At 44.5% G+C, this 24,405-nt stretch overlaps 1 protein-coding gene across 1 annotated transcript in view; it reads left to right on the top strand.

Moving 5' to 3' along the window:
• ism2a (isthmin 2a) overlaps positions 1-24,405 on the top strand; it is a 71,556-nt gene that overhangs the window by 31,778 nt on the left and 15,373 nt on the right. Inside the window, exons 2-3 of the mRNA XM_071365121.1 lie at positions 1,756-2,001; positions 8,230-8,587. Of these exons, the coding sequence (XP_071221222.1) occupies positions 1,756-2,001; positions 8,230-8,587 (604 nt within the window). The remainder of the gene's footprint in view (positions 1-1,755; positions 2,002-8,229; positions 8,588-24,405) is intronic.

Genomic DNA, 24,405 nt, shown 5'->3' with positions numbered 1-24,405 from the left:
GTAAAAATTATAAAAAGTAACACAATAAAATAACAATAACGAGGCTACATACAAGTTAGTGTGCGAGGGTACAGGCTAATTGAGGTAATTTGTACATGTAGGTAGGGGTGACGTGATTATGCATAGATAATAAACAGCGAGTAGCAGCAGTGTACAAAACAAATGGGGGGTCAATGTAAATAGTCCAGTGGACATTTGATTAATTGTTCAGCAGTCTTATGGCTTGGGGGTAGAAGCTGCTAAGGAGCCTTTTGGTCCTTAGGTAGCAGAGAGAACAGTCTATGACTTGGGTGACTGGAGTCTCTAACAATTTTATGGGCTTTCCTCTGACACCGCCTATTATATAGGTCCTGGATGGCAGGAAGCTTGGCCCTAGTGTTGTACTGGGCCGTACGCACTACCCTCTGTAGCGCCTTATGGTCAGATGCCGAGAAGTTGCCATACCAGGCGGTGATGCAACCAGTCAGGATGTTTTCGATGGTGCAGCTGTATACGTTTTTTAGGATCTGGGGACCCATGCCAAATCTTTTCAGTCTCCTGAGGGGGAACATGTTTTGTCGTGCCCTCTTCACGACTGTCTTGGTGGGTTTGGACCATGATAGTTCGTTGGTGATGTGGACACCGAGGAACTTGAAACTCTTGACCCGCTCCACTACAGCCCGTCAATGGGGGCCTGTTTGGCCCACCTTTTCCTGTAGTCCACGATCAGCTCCTTTGTCTTGCTCACATTGAGGGAGAGGTTGTTATCCTGGCACCACACTGCCAGTTCTCTGACCTCCTCCCTATAGGCTGTCACATCGTTGTCGGTGATCAGGCCTACCACTGTTGTATCATCAGCAAACTTAATAATGGTGTTGGAGTCGTGTTTGGCCATGCAGTCGTGGGTGAACAGGGAATACAGGATGGGACTAAGTACATACCCCTGAGGGGCCCCAGTGTTGAGGATCAGCGTGGCAGACAAGTTATTGCCTACCCTTACCACCTGGGGGTGGCCGTCAGGAAGTCCAGGATCCAGTTGCAGAGGGAGGTATTTAGTCCCAGGGTCCTTAGCTTAATGATGAGCTTCGTGGGCACTATGGTGTTGAACGCTGAGCTGTAGTCAATGAACAGCATTCTCACATAGGTGTTCCTTTTGTCTAGGTGGGAAAGGGCAGTGTGGAGTATGATTGAGATTGCGTCATCTGTGCATCTGTTGGGGCGGTATGCGAATTGGAGTGGGTCTAGGGTATCCGGGAGGATGCTGTTGATGTGAGCCATGACCATCGCAGTATGGATGAAGCCTGAGCTGGAATGTGAAGCTAACTGAAGCTGGCTAGCATTAGAAAAGCATGAGTAGATCTAGCTTACTTCATAGTATACCCCTCCGGTTAGGTCATGATGATGTCAAATTGAATTAGCTCATTTGTTGTTATCTTCATTCAGTCAGTCTTCAGCATGTTCATTCAGTCTTATCTAACTACGTGTGGAATATTCTGTAATGCCACAGAAATGTCATCTTGTATCAACATTGATAGGATTATTGTCTCTGAACATTTCACAATATTATAAAAACACTCTGAGAAAATGTTCTGATCCAAACTATAGTGTTGCAACAATAGGACAAAGCTGGTGCATGGGCCTGCGTCAGGACTCTTGTTAAAGAGATACCTACTCTCAGTGATCATCTCAATGGATTATCTGTCATCTACTATCAACCTGTATGAGGTGATGCATGAAAAAATGAAATCATTGATCATTTATCTCTTTTTTCTTTAGGCGATATCTCAGGCTAGCCCGGGTGGCGATGTGGGTGAGACTCTGGAGGACCTCCAGCAGCAGAATCAGCTCCAGAGCCTGGCATCATCCAACCCATCCTCCCAGAGACCCCGACGCCGTGGCTGGTCCCAGGGGGTTCTGCCCAAACCAGAACCAGAGGAGGACACAGAACCCTTCATCCTGGACCTCAGGAACTTCCCTGAGCTGGCCAACGCAGACCTGGGATCTCACAACCCTAATATACAGGTAGGTTTTCACAACCCTAATGAATAGGTAGGTTTACACAACCCTAACATACAGGTAGGGTTGTGCAGGTAGCCTAGTGGTTAGAGTGTTGGGCCTGTAATCAAAATCTTGCTGGTTCAAGTCCCTGAGCCGACTAGGTAAAAGATGTGCTATTCAACAAGCCACTTAACCCTAATTTCTCCTTTCAGTCTCTTTGGATAAGAGTGTCTCCTTAATGGCGTACGTGTGAAGGTTTACACAACCCTAATGTAGAGGTAGGAGAGGACACATAATTAAATATTACACTGTGTATTATATAGTACACTACATGTCCAAATGTATGTGGACACCTGCTCGTTAAACATCTATTTTTAAAATCATGCAGGCATTAATATGAAGTTGGTCCCCCCTTTGCTGCTATAACAGCCTCCACTCTTCTGGGATGGCCTTCCACTAAATGTTGAAACATTGCTGCGGGGACTTGCTTCCATTCAGCCACAAGAGCATTAGTGAGGATGGGCACTGATGTTGGGCGATTAGGCCTGACTCACAGTTGGCGTTCCAATTCATCCCAAAGGTGTTTGATGGGTTTGAGGTCAGGGCTCTGAGCAGGCCAGTCAAGTTCTTCCACACCGATCTCGACAAACCATTTCAGTATGGACCTTGCTTTGTGCACATGGGCATTGTCATGCTGAAAGCGGAAAGGGCCTTCCCCAAACTGTTGCCAAAAAGTTGGAGGCATAGAATCGTCTAGAATGTCATTGCATGCTGTGGCGTTAAGATTACTCTTCACAGGAACTAAGGGGCCTAGCCCAAACCATAAAAAACATCCCCAGACAATTATTTCTCCTCCACCAAGCTGCCCCGGAGTCCAATGGCGGCAAGCTTTATAACACTCCAGCCAACGCTTGGCATTGCGCATGGTGATCTTAGGCTTGTGTGCGTGCGGGTGCTCGGCCATGGAAACCCATTTCATGAAGCTCCCGACTAACAGTTATTGTGCTGATGTTGCTTCCAGAGGCAGTTTGGAACTCGGTAGAGAGTGTTGCAACCGAGGACAGATGATTTTTACGCGCTACGTGCTTCAGCCCTCAGCGGTCCTGTTCTGTGAGCTTGTGTGGCCTACTACATCGCGGCTGAGCCGTTGGTTCTCCTAGACGATTCCAAATCACAATAGCAGCACTTACAGTTGACCGGGGAAGCTCTAGCAGGGCAGAATTTTTACAAACTGACTTGTTGGAAAGGTGGCATCCTATGACGGTGCCACATTGAGTCACTGAGCTCTTCAGGAAGGCCATTCTACTGCCAATGTTTGTCTATGGAGATTGCATGACTGTGTGCTCAATTTTATACACTCAATTTGTCAACAATGGGTGTGGCTGAATAGCCGAATCCACTACGTTGAAGGGGTGTCCACATACTTTTGTATATATAGTGTATCTCTGGAGCTCTTCTGTTTAGTACATTAGAATATATCACACATGTTATGGTTGTATGGGCTCGGTAGAGTTTCCAGTATTGCTTACATCCATCCAACGTTCCTTTCAGATCTACCAGTAGTGTTTTCAGATCTACTGTTAGTGTAGAGTGAAGAATTTAAGAAGAGGAAGCTATTGAAGAGCATTGGGATGACGTCTGCATCTTTATATTCATGATAAATTGAAAGGAAGCTTATTGTAATAATGTTACTATCTTACCGTTGTCTCAATGACCCCAAAGCTTTATAGTACCCTATCGCTCTGGCGTAGGGAAGGACAACTGTCACAGCAAAGATCTCAGGATGTTTTTAATGATACTATGTACAGGATTACCATAAGCACACACACACATTGACAGCTAATTTATTCAGCGACAACCTTTTGCACCTGGTTTTGCAATCCAGCTTCTCTGTATAATGTGTGAGCCAAGCCAAAGCCTGGTTGACAGCTAATTCTCACAGGGCTGCGTGTTAGAGTAATTTAAAAGCATAATGACTTAAGGTTAACAGAAAACGACTGAGGTACCCGATTGCTGGATTGAGTGCTTCCAGTAAATGTTAGCTGATGGGTAACAATGGATGGTTGGAAAAGTGTTGATAGTATCAAACCGTGCCTGCCCTGGAGCCAACTAGCAGAACGTAGCTCATCAAATTATTGTATCAAAGGGAAGGTACACTCTTAGAAAAAAAGGGTTCCCAAAGGGAACCCCCATAGGAGAACCCTTTTTGGTTCCAGGTATAATTTTTTTTGGGTTCCAGTTTTAACTCTTTTGGGTTCCATGTAGAACCCTCTTTGGAAAGGGTTATATATGGAACTCAAAAGGGTTCTTCAGAGGGTTCTCCTATGGGGCACAGCTGAATAACCGTTTTAGGTTCTAGATAGCACCTTTTTTTCTAAGATTGTACCATGTTTTGATCCAGCATGAAAAACACTTAATAACTCATGTTCTTCTCAACCGAGTAAGTTAAGAAGGAAACAGTTACTGAACGGGGCAAGGAAGTTACTTTCTTTAAAGTGAGCTGAATCCTAACTAGACACCCATGCACAGAACTCAGTCTTCTGTGTACATCATGCATTGATGTCTATGAGGATTTGCACAAAATTCAAGTTCCCTAGTTAGGCCTGGGTAAAAGCCAGTATTTAATAGGGTTAGAGACCGTATTCCTCTAGTGGCGTTTCATATCTGATCGCTGCTACTGTACCAAGCACACTGTGAACCACTGGCCAACAGTAGAGTTTACAAGGCTCTCTGTTTTCCTTGCATTTCATTAAGTTGATCATTTATCCCTTGCATTTTTTCCCCTTGCTATTATTGTAAGAGGCTGCAGGGACTCCAGAATAAGAAGGGAGTTTGCTCTAAAGCTTATTGTATCACCCCAACACACATGTGAGTGCACACACACGCAGGCACACACACGCATGTACACACAGACACACACACACACACACATACACTGACTCCCCCTCCCATCTTTCTTCACAGCTGTTTTGAGTCGTAGCGGCCTCTTAAATTTCTCCATGCGAGACCTTTTACAGTGGGGTGCTTCAAGTCTGCCACGATGCTCGAACATCTGCATGGGGTTTAGGGGGAGAGCAGAGAAAACAGCCAAATCTAAGGGGTGAGAGGTCACCGCATTATTTTATTATTTTAACAAGCACCTTTTAACGTGCTCTCCAAGCGCAGCAGATCTTGAATATCTCAAAAGTGCTTTTTTTATACAGAAGTATGAAAGAAGAAAAAACGTTCATTTTATTTTTAGTGTTATTGCAGAGGGTTTATGTGTGCAAGTGGATTTGAAAGGAAATTAAGTTAGACTTTGGGGGAAAACTGACACAAGAGAAGCCCAGGTATCCAGAAATTGAAAGCGCCTCGTTATTATAACAAGGAAAATGTGTTCTTGATCCAAGTGGGATTGGGCCATCCTTTAGTCTATAGGAACCAGACAAAGCTATTTGGTTTTATAAGTCTTTCTTTGGGAGCCAGCCGCTAATATCCTTGGTTGCTTTAGTGGGCTTTTTACCTTGTTATCACGTCGGCTGGAATTCATTGGTTTTGACTGTGGAGGGTCATAGCGTGACGAACTGAGTGAACCGTACCAGACTGTACTGGCACACTATGGGGAATAGAATACAACAATAGAGTAGATTTAAATAGAACCAAATAGAACCAAATGCATCCGATATATGAATAATGGTGTTTCAAATATTTTTGTCTTCCAATACACATGCGCACAAACACTCGTCCCTCTTCCTATCATCGTTGACAAGTTACCAACATTCTGCATAGTACAATCTCCTGATTGACAATGCACAGGAACTATTTTTACCAGAGTGGCTTAGTTCCCTATGGTTTGTCTGGGGCATTAATACTGGAAGTGCCTGTCCTTCAGATCCACGGTTATGTATGAGTCACAGCCTATAATGGGTCATAGTTAGGCCTAATACACTTCCTCCACTTACCGCTCAGACAGGCGGGAGGAAATAGAGCTCAGCTTCAATATGCAGCGGTCTTATACAGTACAGTACACTACAGTCCAACTTCGCCCTGCTGACAACTGGCAAGAGCCATACAGTGGGCTGGCTATGTCCTCTCTTTGCCCCTTGGAATCATGCAGGCTTTTAATGACGCCACAGTGTGTCACGTCCTCCTACTTCGCGTATTGGTTTTTAAATCAAGCATTGTCATATTTTGATATATGAATCTTCCTTGACTTGTTGGTCTATTGACAATTATTGTCAGCAGAGAGCGAGGTAGAGACAGAGAGGGAAAGAGAGAGAATGAGATGATGCTAAGGGTCTGAGAGGCATAAGACTAGTAGCCATGACTCACCATCCTAATCTGTGTCTTTAGCCAGTGGGTTGTCTTTATAAACAGTTGTAGCAGCCATCAGATGGTAACTACTAGCAGAAGCATAAACAACCATGCCTTTGTCTGGACCTGCAGGCTCGTGGCAGTCTATCAGTCTATCCCCTATCCCTCTATCTTGCTCCCTCCATCTCTAGCTAACCCTCCCTCTCCACCACCACACACCCTTATCCCGCACCTCACTCCTTCTATCCCTCCCCTACTTCACCTCGCTTCTCTATCCCGCTTTCTCCATATACACCTCCCTTTACAACCCCACTCTAAGTATCTCTCCCGCCATTCCCTTTTCACTCTTCCACTCTGTTCTCTGCCTCCCTCCGTCCGTCCGTCCGTCCGTCACATACTACCCCAAGCACCTTCCTTTCCTTCTCCCCTCATCACACATGCCTGGACACACTGTCTACAAACCTACCTACACACCCGCTTCCCTCAGTACCCTGGTTGGTTCATCCCAAGAATCCAGTGGGTTCAGATAGGACATCAGACTGGCACCAAGACAACAGGGCTGGGACGGAACGGACCATGTTGTTAGACAGGGGTGGAAGGGGATTGTTTATTTTTCTTGTCCAATGTTGCACGTCTGGGGCTGAGCCTGATGCTGTAAATGTTAGGTTGTTTTACAGTAGAAGCAGTAATGTTAGTATATAGAATGGTAATGGGCAGTGGTAGAGCAAGGAGTAGCCTGACTATGGAAACATTTACCTTTCAGCAGACGCTCTTATCCAGAGCGACTTAGAGTAGTGAGGGGATACGTTTCATACTGGTCCCCAGCGGGAATCAAACCCACAACCCTGGTGTTGCAAGCGCCATGCTCTTCCAACTGAGCTACAGGGGAGTGCCTCTGGCCTCTGGTTGTTATTGCTGGTATAACTAGGACCCAGAGTTTTTCCCGGTGAGGTCATGTCAGGAAAAACACCTGGTCCTAGTCATATTTTCACCAGGAAGTACATATCACATACAGTACTGGAAGGGTTGTTTCCCTATCCCCATAGTTTCTTTAACCTCTGTTGCATTCCCTTCCTACCATTACTAGCCTGCCTTCGATTGCTGTGACTACAGTTACAGAAGCAGTTTTGTGGCCAGCGTATGTGTTGTCAGTATTACTCGACAGTCATGGCTGTTTTACCATCATCTGGGAAAGTACTGTGTGTTCAATAATTGCTGGCCATCAACCGCACCAGAGTCTGTGACACCCTGCCTGCGACCCAAATTGCACCCTACACCCTATATAGTGCATTACTATCAGTCCTGGTCAAAAGTAGTGCACTATATAGGGAATAGTCTGCCAGTTGGGATGCTGCCTGTAAGACTCCATAAGATTACACAAGCAATTGTGTTGAATGTTACTCTTGGCAACAGCTTCGGTCCAGAGGCAATTTACTCTGTGATTTTGTTGCAATTTGCTGAGGATAATTGTGAAGTGTGAAATCACACCCTCAATTCCCAGTTGTAGAAAGGTTAACTTTTTATAAAGGTTTCACATTATTCAGTTGTGGATTACACAGAATGCAATATTCTATACATGAAAGGAGGACTGGAGACCTGGGAAAGATTGTGCTACTCGTAGTATCACTTGAATTAGTATTTAATTAGTACACACATGTTGAGAAGTGTGCAGAAATCATGTGTGTTTGGCATTGGCATGTTGTTCAAGGCAATCGAAAAAGTATTTCATTTGAAACCTAAAAGATCTCTTTCATAGTGTATTTGCTCTCTCTCTCTCTCTCTCTCTCTCTCTCTCTCTCTCTCTCTCTCTCTCTCTCTCTCTCTCTCTCTGTCTCTCTCTCTGTGTCTCTCTCTCTCTGTCTCTCTCTCTGTGTCTTTCTCACTCTGTCTCTCTGTCTCTCTCTCTCTGTATGTCTCTCTCTGTCTCTCGTTCTCTCTCGCCTCCCCCCTCTCCTCCAGGTGACCATCGAGGTGGTGGAGGACCCACAGACAGAGATGGAGATGGACCTGGCCAAGGAGGGGGGGGAGGGGGGCCGCAACGACTGGTCCCTGTCATCGGAGGAGTGGCTGGGCCACAAGAAGTTGTTCTGGCCTCTGTTCTGGGAGTACCCAGACCAGGCTGAGAGCGGGCCTGGCAGCAGGGCCAGCCTAGAGGAACAGGAGCAGCCCACAGAGGACTATAACTACAACCCTGAGGAGCAGGAACCTGTGCTTAGTGGGACCGGGGGGACTGGGGTGGGGACAGGCGTTGGGGTGGGGGGCGGCTGGGGCAGCCGCTGGAGCAGCAACAGCGGATGGAACTCCAAGGAGAACTACGGTATGTTTTTTATGATTAAATGTTTTTGTTGTTGTAATTATCACAAAATGATAGATAAAGAAGGAACAATTCAGCAGAATCAAGTTACAATGGGTGTTTCTCAATATGCATACTACCGTGCTCCACGCTCTCGTGCGTTCTTGTGAGGACGAGAGTGTGGAAAACGCATAAAACATTACATTTGTCGAGCACTCGATCTCCCCGGACCCGTATGGGCTTGCATCTGCACACACTACAGTGGGTATTGTAGGCAGGTGAACATGCCAAAATTAACATAGAATTTATTTATTAACGTATCAAGATCAAATACTGTAGTCAGGAAACGTATGAGATGTGAATGGGCAACATGTCATTCTGAAGTCAGAGTTTATTTTCTCTCACTTCAGCTCAAACAATGGCCATTGATTTCAATAAATGTTACATAATTTTTTACATGGTTGCATCATAATTCTGTGCATACTTTCTGTTGCGGCTTGCATCGATGTATGCTTCAAAATTTAAACAAACAGAGTATGCATCCGAGAAGTGCCCTCCGAGCTCCGTTTCACATTGATTTGGACTCCTACCCCTCCGTGTTCCAATTTGCGAAACATCCAATGTGTACCATTGTGTAGCACCACCACCTCCCTGGACGATGCACTGCAAATAACATCCTCTTAAAAAGACACCTTTTTAAAACACCCCACAGGAAGCAGAAGTTTTGGCCCTTCAGTTTCTTCGACAATGATTAGATAAGGTTTCTAAGAGAATGTATGGCTTGTGTAGTGTTACTGTACCTTTCTATTGTAGAAGAGGGTTCCTCCTGTTTGTTTGGTGTCCCTGATCTGATCACAGATCTGAGAGAGGGCTGGTGTTTGTGTATGGTTCGGTGGTCAGTGGTCAGGGCATGTATGTGGCGAGCTGTCTGAGTTGTTTTTTGTCCTGACAGTTTCCTCTGCGAGGCTCAGAGACAGCAATACGGGCCTCCGTCCCCCACTGTCTCTCCTTTTCTCCCCCCGCCTTACCCTCTGTTCCTCCGACATGATTTATGATTCGAGGCTGTTCGCTCAAGGTCCGCTACATAAACATGTCAACTCCCTCCCTCCCTCCCTCCCTCCCTCCCTCCCTCCCTCCCTCCCTCCCTCCCTCCCTGAGGCTCTCTTCCAAACTCTCCCTCCCTCACCTCTATGATGCCTATCAGTTGTAAATAGCCAGCCAGGAAGAGAGAGGAACAGGACTTGGCCTGTTTCGGTGTACTGTGTTCACCTTGGATAAAGTCATGTTCATGGCATGAAAGATGATTGGATTGTTGAATGTTTAGGCCTACTGTCTACTGGGGAGACAATTAGAGGTGTTTGTTGACATCCTAGAGATTCAGATTTACGTTCCAAGAACTTCAAGATTTAAAGATAACTTACTATAAACTTGATATTGTATACTGTAGGCCTGTAGGTTAGCCTCTTTAGAAATGCTGCTTTTGATGGTCATTATGTCCCATTATAAGACATCTAAGAAGGTTGATCTTTATAGTGAAAAGTGCCCAAGACATGCTCTTACAGACTTGATGTCTACTACTCTGTATAGCCTTTCCTTATCCTTATCCTCTCCCCTTCCAGGGATAACTGTAGCTAACTATTTTAATATGTGGCTCATATTATAACTGAAACTGGCCAAAATAGAATGATTACAGTAGTCAAGACAGGGCTGCATTCAATGAAGAAGGTAGGAACATTTTTGGGAAGACCTTAATTCGCCTCCGGTAGTTATAATCTGTCTGAACCTTGAACTCTCCTTGTCAACCCTCAAGGTCATTCATTAAGCCCTTGGGAAAGAGCTTCAGTTCTTGGCTCTGGCTCTGTGTTCCGGGGTTTTTGGTTGGTTGTTTTAGTGTTCTCTCTCTCTCTCTCTCTCTCTCTCTGACAGTAGCAGTTAGCCACCAGACTAGCTAACAGCTCTCTAATGCTGTTAACCTGATCAGTAGGCAGTCACCTCTAAGTGAGACCAGTCAGCCCACAGTGCTACGGCTCTGCTTTGTCTGTAGCACTCTGCCAAAAGAGCTCTGATAGGTTATTACTATTCTCATATCCACAGCAGACAGGCCACCATTGTCTGGGGGGAGGGGGGGGGGTAGTTGGGGGTGGAGACCCTTTTTTGTTTTCTATTATTTATTATTCAACTCTATGTATTTCTTAATGTTCATTTGAGTGGTAGCCTACGGGTGTAGGTTTTATAAACTTCTAATTTGAAATGGATAGTAATGTACCCTAAGAAAAAAACTATAAAACAAAAAAAAAATTTTTTTTATTAAAAGACAAGATTAGAGATATGGTAGAATACAGGTCAGATAATAACAGGGCGAAAGATAAAGCTAGTGGGCTGGAGAGATCAAATTGAAAGGGGGAGAAAGAAAGAGATGGAGAGCATGAGGGCAGGCTCAGGGAGGAACTGAGAGAGCGAGCGTTCGACCGTCAGTCCATTGTGTGTGTCCTTTGAAGTGTGTGTCCTTTGAAGTTGACACTGGTTCTTGGGATAGAGCAGTCATTTGAACCTCTGCTGGGCTGAGTCTCAGGGTAATGGTGGCATGGTGTCTCCTCACAACCCCCTGGCCAAACAACTAATATTTATTTGTGATCCATTAGACTGAAGAGAGGGGAGAGCACAGGCATTTAGGGGGTGGAGGAGAGGGGGCTGGAGTTGTCAAATCAAATCCAATTTTATTGGTCACATACACATATTTAGCAGATGTTATTGTGGGTGTAGTGAAAATCTTGTGTTCCTGAGCTCCAACAGTGGAGTAGTATCTAACAATTCACAACAATACACATTCATCTAAAAGTAAAAGAATGGGATTAATAAATAAATAAATATTAGGATGAACAATGTCAGAATGGCATTGACTAAAATAGAATACAGTATATACATATGAAATGAGTAAAGCAGTATGTAAACATTATTAAAGTGACTAGTGTTCCATTATTAAAGTGACCAGTGATTCCATGTCTGTTTTGTTTAGGGGCAAGTGGGGCTCTCTTTTTAATGCCAAGTTTAATTTACTCTTCACTTCCCCAAAATCACTGGGATTACACAATGGCACAGGAGAGAATGGCTGCCGTTTTACAGTCTCCTAATCAATTGTGCTATTGTGTGTGTTTTCTCGAGTTATTTGTAAATGATTTTGTACGTAATGTTTCTGCCACAGTCTCTTATGACCGAAAAGAGCTTCCAGAAATCAGGACAGCGATATCTCACCTCGTATTGAAAGACTATTTTTTCTTGAGTCGGGCGAGAGGAATTTACTCCAGACACCCGACAAAGCCCTCATCCCCGTCTTTTGCAGGAGAAAGAGGCAGAGATTTCGAGGACGAAGGTCAGGGTGCCTTGTAAAGATCTGGTGGTGAGTGGGTAATTTGCCTTTACCATCGGTCCTATTTGCCAACGTACAATTATTGGATAATAAAATAGACGAACTACAAACACGTATATCCTACCAACGGGACATTAAAAACTGTAATATCTTATGTTTCACCGAGTCGTGGCTGAACGACGACATGAATAACATACAGCTGGCAGGCACTGTAGCGGCAGGATAGAACAGCAGCCTCTGGTAAAACAAGAGGTGGCGGTCTATGTATATTTGTAAACAACAGCTGGTGAACGATATCTAAGGAAGTCTCGAGGTTTTGCTCGCCTGAGGTAGAGTATGGAAAATGCTCATCCAGAGGCGGCCCTCCTAGTGGCCGGGGACTTTAATGCAGGGAAATTTACCAGCATGTTAAATGTGCATTTCTACAGGCATGTTAAATGTGCAACCAGAGGGGAAAAAAACTCTAGACCACCTGTACTCCACACACAGAGATGCATACAAAGCTCTCCCTCACCCTCCATTTGGCAAATCTGGTCCAAGGTGGCTTAGCAGTTCAGACGTCTTTTTCCGTATTGTCGTGTCGTGTCCTGTATATATACAGTGGGGAGAACAAGTATTTGATACACTGCCGATTTTGCCGATTTTCCTACTTACAAAGCATGTAGAGGTCTGTAATTTTTATCATAGGTACACTTCAACTGTGAGAGACGGAATCTAAAACAAAAATCCCAAAAATCACATTGTATGATTTTTAAGTAATTAATTAGCATTTTATTGCATGACATAAGTATTTGATACATCAGAAAAGCAGAACTTAATATTTGGTACAGAATCCTTTGTTTGCAATTACAGAGATCATACGTTTCCTGTAGTTCTTGACCAGGTTTGCACACACTGCAGCAGGGATTTTGGCCCACTCCTCCATACAGACCTTCTCCAGATCCTTCAGGTTTCGGGGCTGTCGCTGGGCAATACGGACTTTCAGCTCCCTCCAAAGATTTTCTATTGGGTTCAGGTCTGGAGACTGGCTAGGCCACTCCAGGACCTTGAGATACTTCTTACGGAGCCACTCCTTAGTTGCCCTGACTGTGTGTTTCGGGTCGTTGTCATGCTGGAAGACCCAGCCACGACCCATCATCAATGCTCTTACTGAGGGAAGGAGGTTGTTGGCTAAGATCTCGCAATACATGGCCCCATCCATCCTCCCCTCAATACGGTGCAGTCGTCCTGTCCCCTTTGCAGAAAAGCATCCCCAAAGAATGATGTTTCCACCTCCATGCTTCACGGTTGGGATGGTGTTCTTGGGGTTGTACTCATCCTTCTTCTTCCTCCAAACACGGCGAGTGGAGTTTAGACCAAAAAGCTCTATTTTTGAATCATCAGACCACATGACCTTCTCCCATTCCTCCTCTGGATCATCCAGATGGTCATTGGCAAACTTCAGACGGTTCTGGACATGCGCCTGCTTGAGCAGGGGGACCTTGTGTGCGCTGCAGGATTTTAATCCATGACGGCGTAGTGTGTTACTAATGGTTTTCTTTGAGACTGTGGTCCCAGCTCTCTTCAGGTCATTGACCAGGTCCTGCCGTGTAGTTCTGGGCTGATCCCTCACCTTCCTCATGATCATTGATGCCCCACGAGGTGAGATCTTGCATGGAGCCCCAGACCGAGGGTGATTGACCATCATCTTGAACTTCTTCTATTTTCTTCTATTTTCTAATAATTGCGCCAACAGTTGTTGCCTTCTCACCAAGCTGCTTGCCTATTGTCCTGTAGCCCATCCCAGCCTTGTGCAGGTCTACAATTTTATCCCTGATGTCCTTACACAGCTCTCTGGTCTTGGCCATTGTGGAGAGGTTGGAGTCTGTTTGATTGAGTGTGTGGACAGGTGTCTTTTATACAGGTAACGAGTTCAAACAGGTGCAGTTAATACAGGTAATGAGTGGAGAACAGGAGGGCTTCTTAAAGAAAAACTAACAGGTCTGTGAGAGCCGGAATTCTTACTGGTTGGTAGGTGATCAAATACTTATGTCATGCAATAAAATGCAAATGAATTACTTAAAAATCATACAATGTGATTTTCTGGATTTTTGTTTTAGATTCCGTCTCTCACAGTTGAAGTGTACCTATGATAAAAATGACAGACCTCTACATGCTTTGTAAGTAGGAAAACCTGCAAAATCGGCAGTGTATCAAATACTTGTTCTCCCCACTGTATATATTTACACCTTTTCTTCGCATATCTTTTATTTATTTTATTATCCAAGAACTCAACTACAAAAGCTTTCCTGCAAAAGCTTTCCTGCAACCCGCTTCACCAATTACAAAAAGTATTACTTACCTCAATCTGAAAATCCATCGTGGAAGCTAGCCAGGGGCTAATTCAGAAGCTAGCCTGAAAGCTAACCAGAAGCTACTCCGATAGCTAGCCAGAAGCTAATCTGTAGCTGCCCCGAAATTAGCCGGTTTGCTGGCTAGCGTTGGTGTTTCAGCTGCCCACGTTTTGTGGTCATCAGCTATTCCTTTAGCTCGATAATCTACCGGCGCTTTTGTGCAACGCGACTCGGACCGGAGCATTCCGGGACTTTTTTTCTTTTTCTCTCAGTTTCCCCGGATTCCAGCCGCAGGCTCTGGACACCTGCACCTTGATTTCGCAGCTAGCTAGCTGCATACCGTGTGACTATTGGCTTACGTCGACCCCGGAGCAAACTCAAATCATGCTGGAGCTAGCCAGCTAAGGAGTTCCATCACCATCCGGACCCGTTTCTTTTGTTGCTGCTGCAGATACGGAAGCCCACCGGGCCTTCACGACTGACTGCCGCGACTGACTGCCGACGTTATCTGCCCGAGGGATTTATCCAACCGGCACCTCCGTCCCGACGTTACCTGAACGCTCATCTGAGGCCCGCTAATCGTTAGCTGTCTTATCGGCTGCTATCTGAACAAAACCCCACTACACGGAACCTACCGACGGAAACGCACGAGGTATCTACAAACAGACCTCCATCCTATGCTGCTACCGATAGCCATATACCTGGCCAGCTGTCTGGATCGCCACGACCCCAACCAACCTCTACTCACTGGACCCTTATTGATCACTCGATTAAGCATGCCTCTCCTTAATGTAAATATGCCTTGTCCATTGCTGTTCTGGTTAGTGTTTATTGGCTTATTTCACTGTAGAGATTCTAGCCCTGCTCTCTATACCATATCCAACCTCTCAGTTCCACCACCCACATATGCGATGACATCACCTGGTTTCAATGATGTTTCTAGAGACAAGATCTCTCTCATCATCACTCAATACCTAGGTTTACCTCCACTGTATTCACATCCTACCATACCTTTGTCTGTACATTATTCCTTTAAACTATTTTATCGCCCCCAGAAACTTCCTTTTACTCTCTACTCTAGTAGCTCTAGGCGACCAATTCTCATAGCTTTTAGCCGTACCCTTATCCTACTCCTCCTCTGTTCCTCTGGTGATGTAGAGGTGAATCCAGGCCCTGCAGTACCTGGCTCCACTCCTATTCCCCATGCGCTCTCTTTTGATGACTTCTGTAACCGTAATAGCCTTGGCTTCATGCATGTTAACATTAGAAGCCTCCTCCCTAAGTTTGTTTTGTTCACTGCTTTAGCACACTCTGCCAACCCGGATGTCTTAGCCGTGTCTGAATCCTGGCTTAGAAAGACCACCAAAAATTCAGACATTTTCATCCCCAATTACAAGATTTTCAGACAAGATAGAACGGCCAAAGGGGGCGGTGTTGCAATCTACTGCAAAGACTGCCTGCAGAGTTCTGTTATACTATCCAGGTCTGTTCCCAAACAATTTGAACTTCTACTTTTAAAAATCCACCTCTCTAAAAACAAGTCTCTCACCGTTGCCGCCTGCTATAGACCACCCTCTGCCCCCAGCTGTGCTCTGGACACTATATGTGAACTGATTGCCCCCCATCTATCTTCAGAGCTCGTGCTGCTAGGCGACCTAAATTTGAACATGCTCAACACCCCAGCCACCCTACAATCTAAGCTTGATGCCCTCAATCTCACACAAATTATCAATGAACCTACCAGGTACCACCCCAATTCCGTAAACACGGGTACCCTCATAGATATCATCCTAACAAACTTGCCCTCCAAATACACCTCTGCTGTTTTCAACCAAGATCTCAGCGATCACTGCCTCATTGCCTGCATCCGTAATGGGTCAGCGGTCAAACGACCTCCACTCATCACTGTCAAACGCTCCCTGAAACACTTCAGCGAGCAGGCCTTTCTAATCGACCTGGCCGGGGTATCCTGGAAGGATATTGATCTCATCCCGTCAGTAGAGGATGCCTGGTCATTTTTTAAAAATGCCTTCCTCACCATCTTGAATAAGCATGCCCCATTCAAGAAATTTAGAACCAGGAACAGATATAGCCCTTGGTTCTCTCCTGACCTGACTGCCCTTAACCAACAGAAAAACATCCTATGGCGTTCTGCATTAGCATCGAACAGCCCCCGTGATATGCAACTTTTCAGGGAAGCCAGAAACCAATATACACAGGCAGTTAGAACAGCCAAGGCTAGCTTTTTCAAGCAGAAATTTGCTTCCTGCAACACAAATTCAAAAAAGTTCTGGGACACCGTAAAGTCCATGGAGAATAAGAACACCTCCTCCCAGCTTCCAACCGCTCTGAAGATAGGAAACACTGTCACCACCGACAAATCCACTATAATTGAGAATTTCAATAAGCATTTTTCTACGGCTGGCCATGCTTTCCACCTGGCTGCCCCTACCCCGGACAACAGCACTGCCCTCCCCTCTGCTACTCGCCCAAGCCTTCCCCATTTCTCTTTCTCCCAAATACAGTCAGCTGATGTTCTTAATGAGCTGCAAAATCTGGACCCTTACAAATCAGCCGGGCTAGATAATCTGGACCCTCTCTTTCTAAAACTATCTGCTGAAATTGTTGCCACCCCTATTACTAGCCTCTTCAACCTCTCTTTCGTGTCGTCTGAGATCCCCAAAGATTGGAAAGCAGCTGCGGTTATCCCCCTCTTCAAAGGGGGGGACACCCTTGACCCTAACTGCTACAGACCTATATCTATCCTACCCTGCCTTTCTAAGGTCTTCGAAAGCCAAGTCAACAAACAGATTACCGACCATTTCGAATCACACCACACCTTCTCCGCTATGCAATCTGGTTTCAGAGCTGGTCATGGGTGCACCTCAGCCACGCTCAAGGTCATAAACGATATCGTAACCGCCATCGATAGGAAACAATACTGTGCAGCCGTATTCATTGACCTGGCCAAGGCTTTTGACTCTGTCAATCACCACATCCTCATTGGCAGACTCGACAGCCTTGGCTTCTCTAATGATTGCCTCGCCTGGTTCACCAACTACTTCTCTGATCGAGTTCAGTGTGTCAAATCGGAGGGTCTGTTGTCCGGGCCTCTGGCAGTCTCTATGGGGGTGCCACAGGGTTCAATTCTTGGACCGACTCTCTTCTCTGTTTACATCAATGATGTCGCTCTTGCTGCTGGTGATTCTCTGATCCACCTCTACGCAGACGACACTATTCTGTATACTTCTGGCCCTTCTTTTGACACTGTGTTAACAACCCTCCAGGCGAGCTTCAATGCCATACAACTCTCCTTCCGTGGCCTCCAACTGCTCTTAAATACAAGTAAAACCAAATGCATGCTCTTCAACCGATCGCTGCCTGCTCCTGCCCGCCTGTCCAACATCACTACTTTGGACGGCTCTGACTTAGAATATGTGGACCACTACAAATACCTAGGTGTCTGGTTAGACTGTAAACTCTCCTTCCAGACCCACATCAAACATCTCCAATCCAAAGTCAAATCTAGAATTGGCTTCCTATTCCGCAACAAAGCATCCTTTACTCATGCTGCCAAACATACCCTTGTAAAACTGACCATCCTACCAATCCTCGACTTCGGTGATGTCATTTACAAAATAGCCTCCAAAACCCTACTCAATAAATTGGATGCAGTCTATCACAGTGCCATCCGTTTTGTCACCAAAGCCCCATATACTACCCACCACTGCGACCTGTACACTCTCGTTGGCTGGCCCTCGCTTCATACTCGTCGCCAAACCCACTGGTTCCAGGTCATCTACAAGACCCTGCTAGGTAAAGTCCCCCCTTATCTCAGCTCGCTGGTCACCATAGCAGCACCTACCTGTAGCACGCGCTCCAGCAGGTATATCTCTCTAGTCACCCCCAAAACCAATTCTTCCTTTGGACGCCTCTCCTTCCAGTTCTCTGCTGCCAATGACTGGAACGAACTACAAAAATCTCTGAAACTGGAAACACCTATCTCCCTCACTAGCTTTAAGCACCAGCTGTCAGAGCAGCTCATAGATTACTGCACCTGTACATAACCCATCTACAATTTAGCCCAAACAACTACCTCTTTACCTACTGTATTTATTTATTAATTTATTTTGCTCCTTTGCACCCCATTATTTCTGTCTCTACTTTGCACTTTCTTCCACTGCAAACCAACCATTCCAGTGTTTTTTTAGTTTTTATTTTACTTGCTGTGTTGTACTCACTTCGCCTCCATGGCCTTTTTATATTTTTATTTATTTATACATATATTTGTTTGCCTTCACCTCCCTTATCTCACCTCACTTGCTCACATTGTATATAGACTTATTTTTTTTCACTGTATTATTGACTATATGTTTGTTTTACTCCATGTGTAACTATGTGTTGTTGTATGTGTCGAACTGCTTTGCTTTATCTTGGCCAGGTCGCAATTGTAAATGAGAACGTGTTCTCAATTTGCCTACCTGGTTAAATAAAGGTTAAATAAATAAAATAAATAAAATAAAAAATCTGACCATAATTCTATCCTCCTGATTCTTGCTTACAAGCAAAAACTAAAGCAGGAAGTACCGGTGACTCGGTCAATAAAAAAGTGGTCAGATGCTAAGCTACAGGACTGTTTTGCTATCACAGAGGGCCTTGTAGGGATTCCTCCGATGGCATTGAGTACACCACATCAGTCACTGGCTTCATCAATAAGTGCATCGATGACGTCGTCCCCACAGTGACTGTACGTACATACCCCAAGCAGAAGGATTACAGGCAACACTCCGCTGAGCTAAAGGGTAGAGCTGCTGCTTTCAAGGAGCGGGACTCTAACCCGGAAGCTTATAAGAAATCCCGCTATGGCTTCCGACGAACCATCAAACGGGCAAAGCGTCAATACAGGACTAAGATCGAATCGTACTACACCAGCTCCGACGCTCATCGGATGTGGCAGGGCTTGCAAACTATTACAGACTACTAAGGAAAGCACAGCCGCGAGCTGCCCAGTGAGCCTTGTAGCCTACCAGAGCTAAATTACTTCTATGCTCGCTTTGAGGCAAGTAACACTGAAACATGCAGGAGAGAATCAGCTGTTCTGGACGACTGTGTGATAACGCTCTCCGTAGCCAATGTGAGTAAGACCTTTAAATAGGTCAACATTCACAAGGCCGCAGGGCCAGATGGATTACCAGGACGTTTACCAGGGGCTGTAGTGGAGCAGGTTGAGAGCTTCAAGTTCCTTGGTGTCCACATCACCAACAAACTATCATGGTCCAAACACACCAAGGCACGACAAAGCCTATTCCCCCTCAGGAGAGTGAAAATATTTGGCATGGGTCCTCAGATCCTCAAAAAGTTCTACAGCTGCACCATCGAGAGCATCCTGACTGGTTGCATCACTGCCTGGTATGGCAACTGCTCGGCCTCCCACTGCAAGGCACACAAGAGGGTGGTGCGTACGGCCCAGTACATCACCGGGGCCAAGCTCCCTGCCATCCAGGACATCTATACCAGGCGGTGTCAGAGGAAGGCCCTAACCATTGTCAAAGACTCCAGCCACCCTAGTCATAGACCGCACATCAAGCGGTACCAGAGCATCAAGTCTAGGTCCAAAAGACTTCTGAACAGCTAATCAAATGGCTACCCAGACTATTTGCGTTGCCCCCCCTCTCTTTTACACTGCTGCTATTCTCTGTTTATTATCTATGCATAGTCACTGTAACTCTACCTACATGAACATATTACCTCAATTACCTCAACTAACCGGTGCCCCCGCACATTGACTCTGTACCTGTACCCCCTGTATATAGCCTCGCTATTGTTATTTTACTGCTCCTCTTTAATTATTTGTTACTTTTATTTCTTATTTTTTTACGTATCTATTTTTTACTTAACATGTATTTTCTTATAACTGCATTGTTGGTTATGGGCTTGTAAGTAAGTATTTCACTGTAAGGTCTACTACACCTGTTGTATTCGGCGCATGTGACAAATACAATTTGATTTGATGTGTATTCGCCTCCTTAAAAAAAAACATTATATTCCTCTCTCGCTCTGTTAACCCAGCATGCTTTGAGAGTGCTTGTGGTGTTGTTGTGTGGCCAGGTCTTCCAACCAGCCCTTAGCAAGTGATTACAGTCTTACCACTGCAATGATGTCAACACACACACAAACGCATGCCGGCACACATGCAAATACACACACACACACACTTCTAGATCTGTTAGATCACACCCACTTCCACCATCTTCATGTGGGCTCTGCTTATGCTAATAAGCAGTTACATTTGTATACTCAGTGCTGCACATCAAACCGACCCCTAAATTACTTTATGTTGTGCAAGTCATGAAATGGCCATCTAAATGCGAACACAGCACTTAGTGCCAGTGGTGGAAAAAGTACCCAATTCTCATACTTGAGTAAAAGTAAAGATATCTTAATAGAAAATGACTCAAGTAAAAGTGAAAGTTACCCAGTAAAATAATACTAGAGTAAAAGTCTAAAAGTATTTGGTTTGAAATATACTTAAGTATCAAAAGTAAATGTAATTGCTAAAATATACTTAAGGATCAAAAGTAAAAGTACAAGTGTAAATCATTTAAAATTCCTTACATTAAGCAAACCAGACGGCATCATTTTCTTGTTTATTTTAATTTACGGACAGCCAGGGGCACGCTCCAACACTCAGACATCATTTACAAACGAAGCATGTGTTTAGTGAGTAAGTCAGATCAGAGGCAGTAGGGATGACCAGGGATGTTCTCTTGATAAGTGTGTGAATTTGCTCATTTTCCTGTCCTGCTAAGCATTCAAAATGAAACAAGTACTTTTGGGTGTCAATAAAAATTGATGGAGTTAAAAGTATTTAATTTTCTTTTGGAATGTCGTGAAGTAAAAGTAAAAGTCGTCAAAAATATAAATAGTAAAGTAATGTACAGATACCCCCAAAAACTACTTAAGTAGTACTTTCAAGTATTTTTACTTGAGTACTTTACACCACTGCTTAGTGCCATAAAAGATACCTTATTATTTTATTTAAAAAAAATTGTGATGGTAGATCAGCTTTAATATTGCAGATAGATTGTAACTTCCATCAATGTAATTGTCTGCATCACTTCCAATCCCCCATATATTTTTTGGCAAATACACAGTCTGTCAGGACCCGGTGCGAGAAACAGTCACTAAATCGGCAGAACCCAGAAGATGAGGCAGACACAGCAGTACTAGAGATGGTGGTTTAATAAAAAATAGATATCTTCCAAAATACAAAGAAAATCCACAAAGTGGTAAAAACAGCAAGGGAAAAACAAACCTCAAAAGACTAATCCAAAATACAAAAGAACAAAACCAGAGAACCTCTGGAAAATCCAACAAGAGAAAAATATATGTTCACAACAAGGCTTGGGCTGGGGCTGGGTGCTAACATACAAACACTGAGCAAGGAACTAAGGAACACACAGGGTTTAAATACTAACAAGGGAACGACATACAGGTGCAAACAATAATTAGAGCAAGGGAAAAACAAAAGGTACAAAAAAGGTGCAATGGGGACATCTAGTGACAAAAAACCAGAACAGTCCTGGCCAAAACCTGACACAGTCGTGGCCAAAAGTTTTGAGAATGACACAAATATTAGTTTTCACAGTTTTCTGCTTTATTGTCTTTAGATATTTCTGACAGATGTTACTATGGAATACTGAAGTATAATTACAAGCATTTCAGAAGTGTCAAAGGCTTTTATTGACAATTACATGAAGTTGATGCAAAGAGTCAATATTTGCAGTGTTGATCCTTCTTTTTTAAGACCTCTGCAATCCACCCTGGCATGCTGTCAATTAACTTCTAGGCCACATCCTGATGGCAGCCCATTCTTGCAAAGTCAATGCTTGGAGTTTGTCAGAGTTTGTGGGGTTTTGTTTGTCCACCCGCCTCTTGAGGAGTTTCCTGGCCATGGACCCAAAATATAGATGTTTTGTTCCCCGAGCCACTTAGTTATCACTTTTGCCTTATGGCAAGGTGCTTCATCATGCTGGAAAAGGCATTGTTTCGTCACCAAACTGTTCCTGGATGGTTGGGAGAAGTTGCTCTCGGAGGATGTGTTGGTACCATTCTTTATTCATGGCTCTGTTCTTAGGCAAAATTGTGTGAGCCCACTCTCTTGGCTAAGAAGCAACCCCACACATGAATGGTCTCAGGGTGCTTTACTGTTGGCATGACACAGGACTGATGGTAGTGCTCACTTTGTCTTCTCCGGACAATCTTTTTTCCAGATGCCCCAAACAATCGGAAAGGGGATTCATCAGAGAAAATGACTTTACCCCAGTTCTCAGCAGTCCAATCCCTGTACCTTTTGCAGAATATCAGTCTGTCCCTGATGTTTTTCCTGGAGAGAAGTGGCTTCTTTGCTGCCCTTCTTGACACCAGGCCATCCTCCAAAAGTCTTCGCCTCACTGTGCGTGCAGATGCACTCACACCTGCCTGCTGCCATTCCTGAACAAGCTCTGTACTGGTGGTGCCCCGATCCCGCAGCTGAATCAACTTTAGGAGACGGTCCTGGCGCTTGCTGGACTTTCTTGGGCGCCCTGAAGCCTTCTTCACAACAATTGAACTGCTCTCTTTGAAGTTCTTGGTGATCTGATAATTGGTTGATTTAGGTGCAATCTTACTGGCAGCAATATCCTTGCCTGTGAAGCCCTTTTGGTGCAAAGCAATTTTGACGGCATGTGTTTCCTTGCAGGTAACCATGTTTGACAGAGGAAGAACAATGATTCCAAGCATCACCCTCCTTTTGAAGCTTCCAGTCTGTTATTCGAACTCAATCAGAATGACAGAATGATCTCCAGCCTTGTCCTCATCAATACTCACACCTGTGTTAACGAGAGAATCACTGACATGATGTCAGCTGGTTCTTTTGTAGCAGGGCTGAAATGCAGTGGAAATGTTTTTGGGGGATTCAGTTCATTAGCATGTCAAAAGAGATACTTTGCAATTAATTGCAATTCATCTGATCACTCTTCATAACATTCTGGAGTATATGCAAATTGCCATCATACAAACTGAGGCAGCAGACTTTGAGAAAATTAATGTTTGTGTCATTCTCAAAACTTTTGGCCACGACTGTAACTAAATACACATACATACAGTACCTGTCAAAAGTTTGGACACACCTACTCAAGGGTTTTTCTTAATTTTTTACTATTTTCTACATTGTAGAATAATACTGACGACACAAAAACTATGAAATAACACATATGGAATCAAGTAGTAAACAAAAAAGTGTTAAACAAATCAGAATAGATTTTAGATTCTTCAAAGTAGCCACCCTTTGCCTTGATGACAGCTTTGCACACTCTTGGCATTCTCTCAACCAGCTTCATGAGGTAGTCACCTGGAATGCATTTTAATGAACAGTTGTGTCATGTTGAAAGTTAATTTGTGTAATTTATTTCCTTCTTAATGCGTTTGAGCCAATCAGTTGTGTTGTGACAAGGTAGGGTTGGTGTACAGAAGATAGCCCTAAAAGACCAAGTCCATATTATGACAAGAACAGCTCAAATAAGCAAAGAGAAACGACAGTTCATCATTACTTTAAGACTTCCGTCACTCCGAAATCCGTCACTCCGGAACATTTCAAGACACTTTGAAAGTTTCTTAAATTGCTGTCGCAAAAACCATCAAGCGCTATGATGAAACTGGCTCTCATGAGGACCGTCACAGGAAAGGAAGACCCAAAGTTACCTCTGCAGCAGAGGATATGTTCATTGGAGTTACCAGCCTCAGAAATTGCAGCCCAAATAAATGCTTCACAGAGTTCAAGTAACAGACACATCTCAACATCAACTGTTCAGAGGAGACTCTGAATCAGGCCTTCATGGTCGAATTGCTGCAAAGAAATCACTACTAAAGGACACCAATTACAGAAGAGACTTACTTGGGCCAAGAAACACGAGCAATGGACATTAGACCAGTGATAATCTGTCCTTTGGTCTGATGAGTCCAAATTTGAGAGATGCAGAGTAGGTGAACGGATGATCTCTGCATGTGTGGTTCCCACGTGAAGCGTGGAGGAGGTGTAATGGTGTGGGTGTCACGCCCTGATCTGTTTCACCTGTCCTTGTGCTTGTCTCCACCCCCTTCCA

This window comes from Salvelinus alpinus, chromosome 25, assembly GCF_045679555.1.
Source record: "Salvelinus alpinus chromosome 25, SLU_Salpinus.1, whole genome shotgun sequence".
Lineage (NCBI taxonomy): Eukaryota > Metazoa > Chordata > Actinopteri > Salmoniformes > Salmonidae > Salvelinus > Salvelinus alpinus.
The sequence above is the reverse complement of the archived record's forward strand: the minus strand, read 5'-3'. Positions and strand labels throughout refer to the sequence as shown.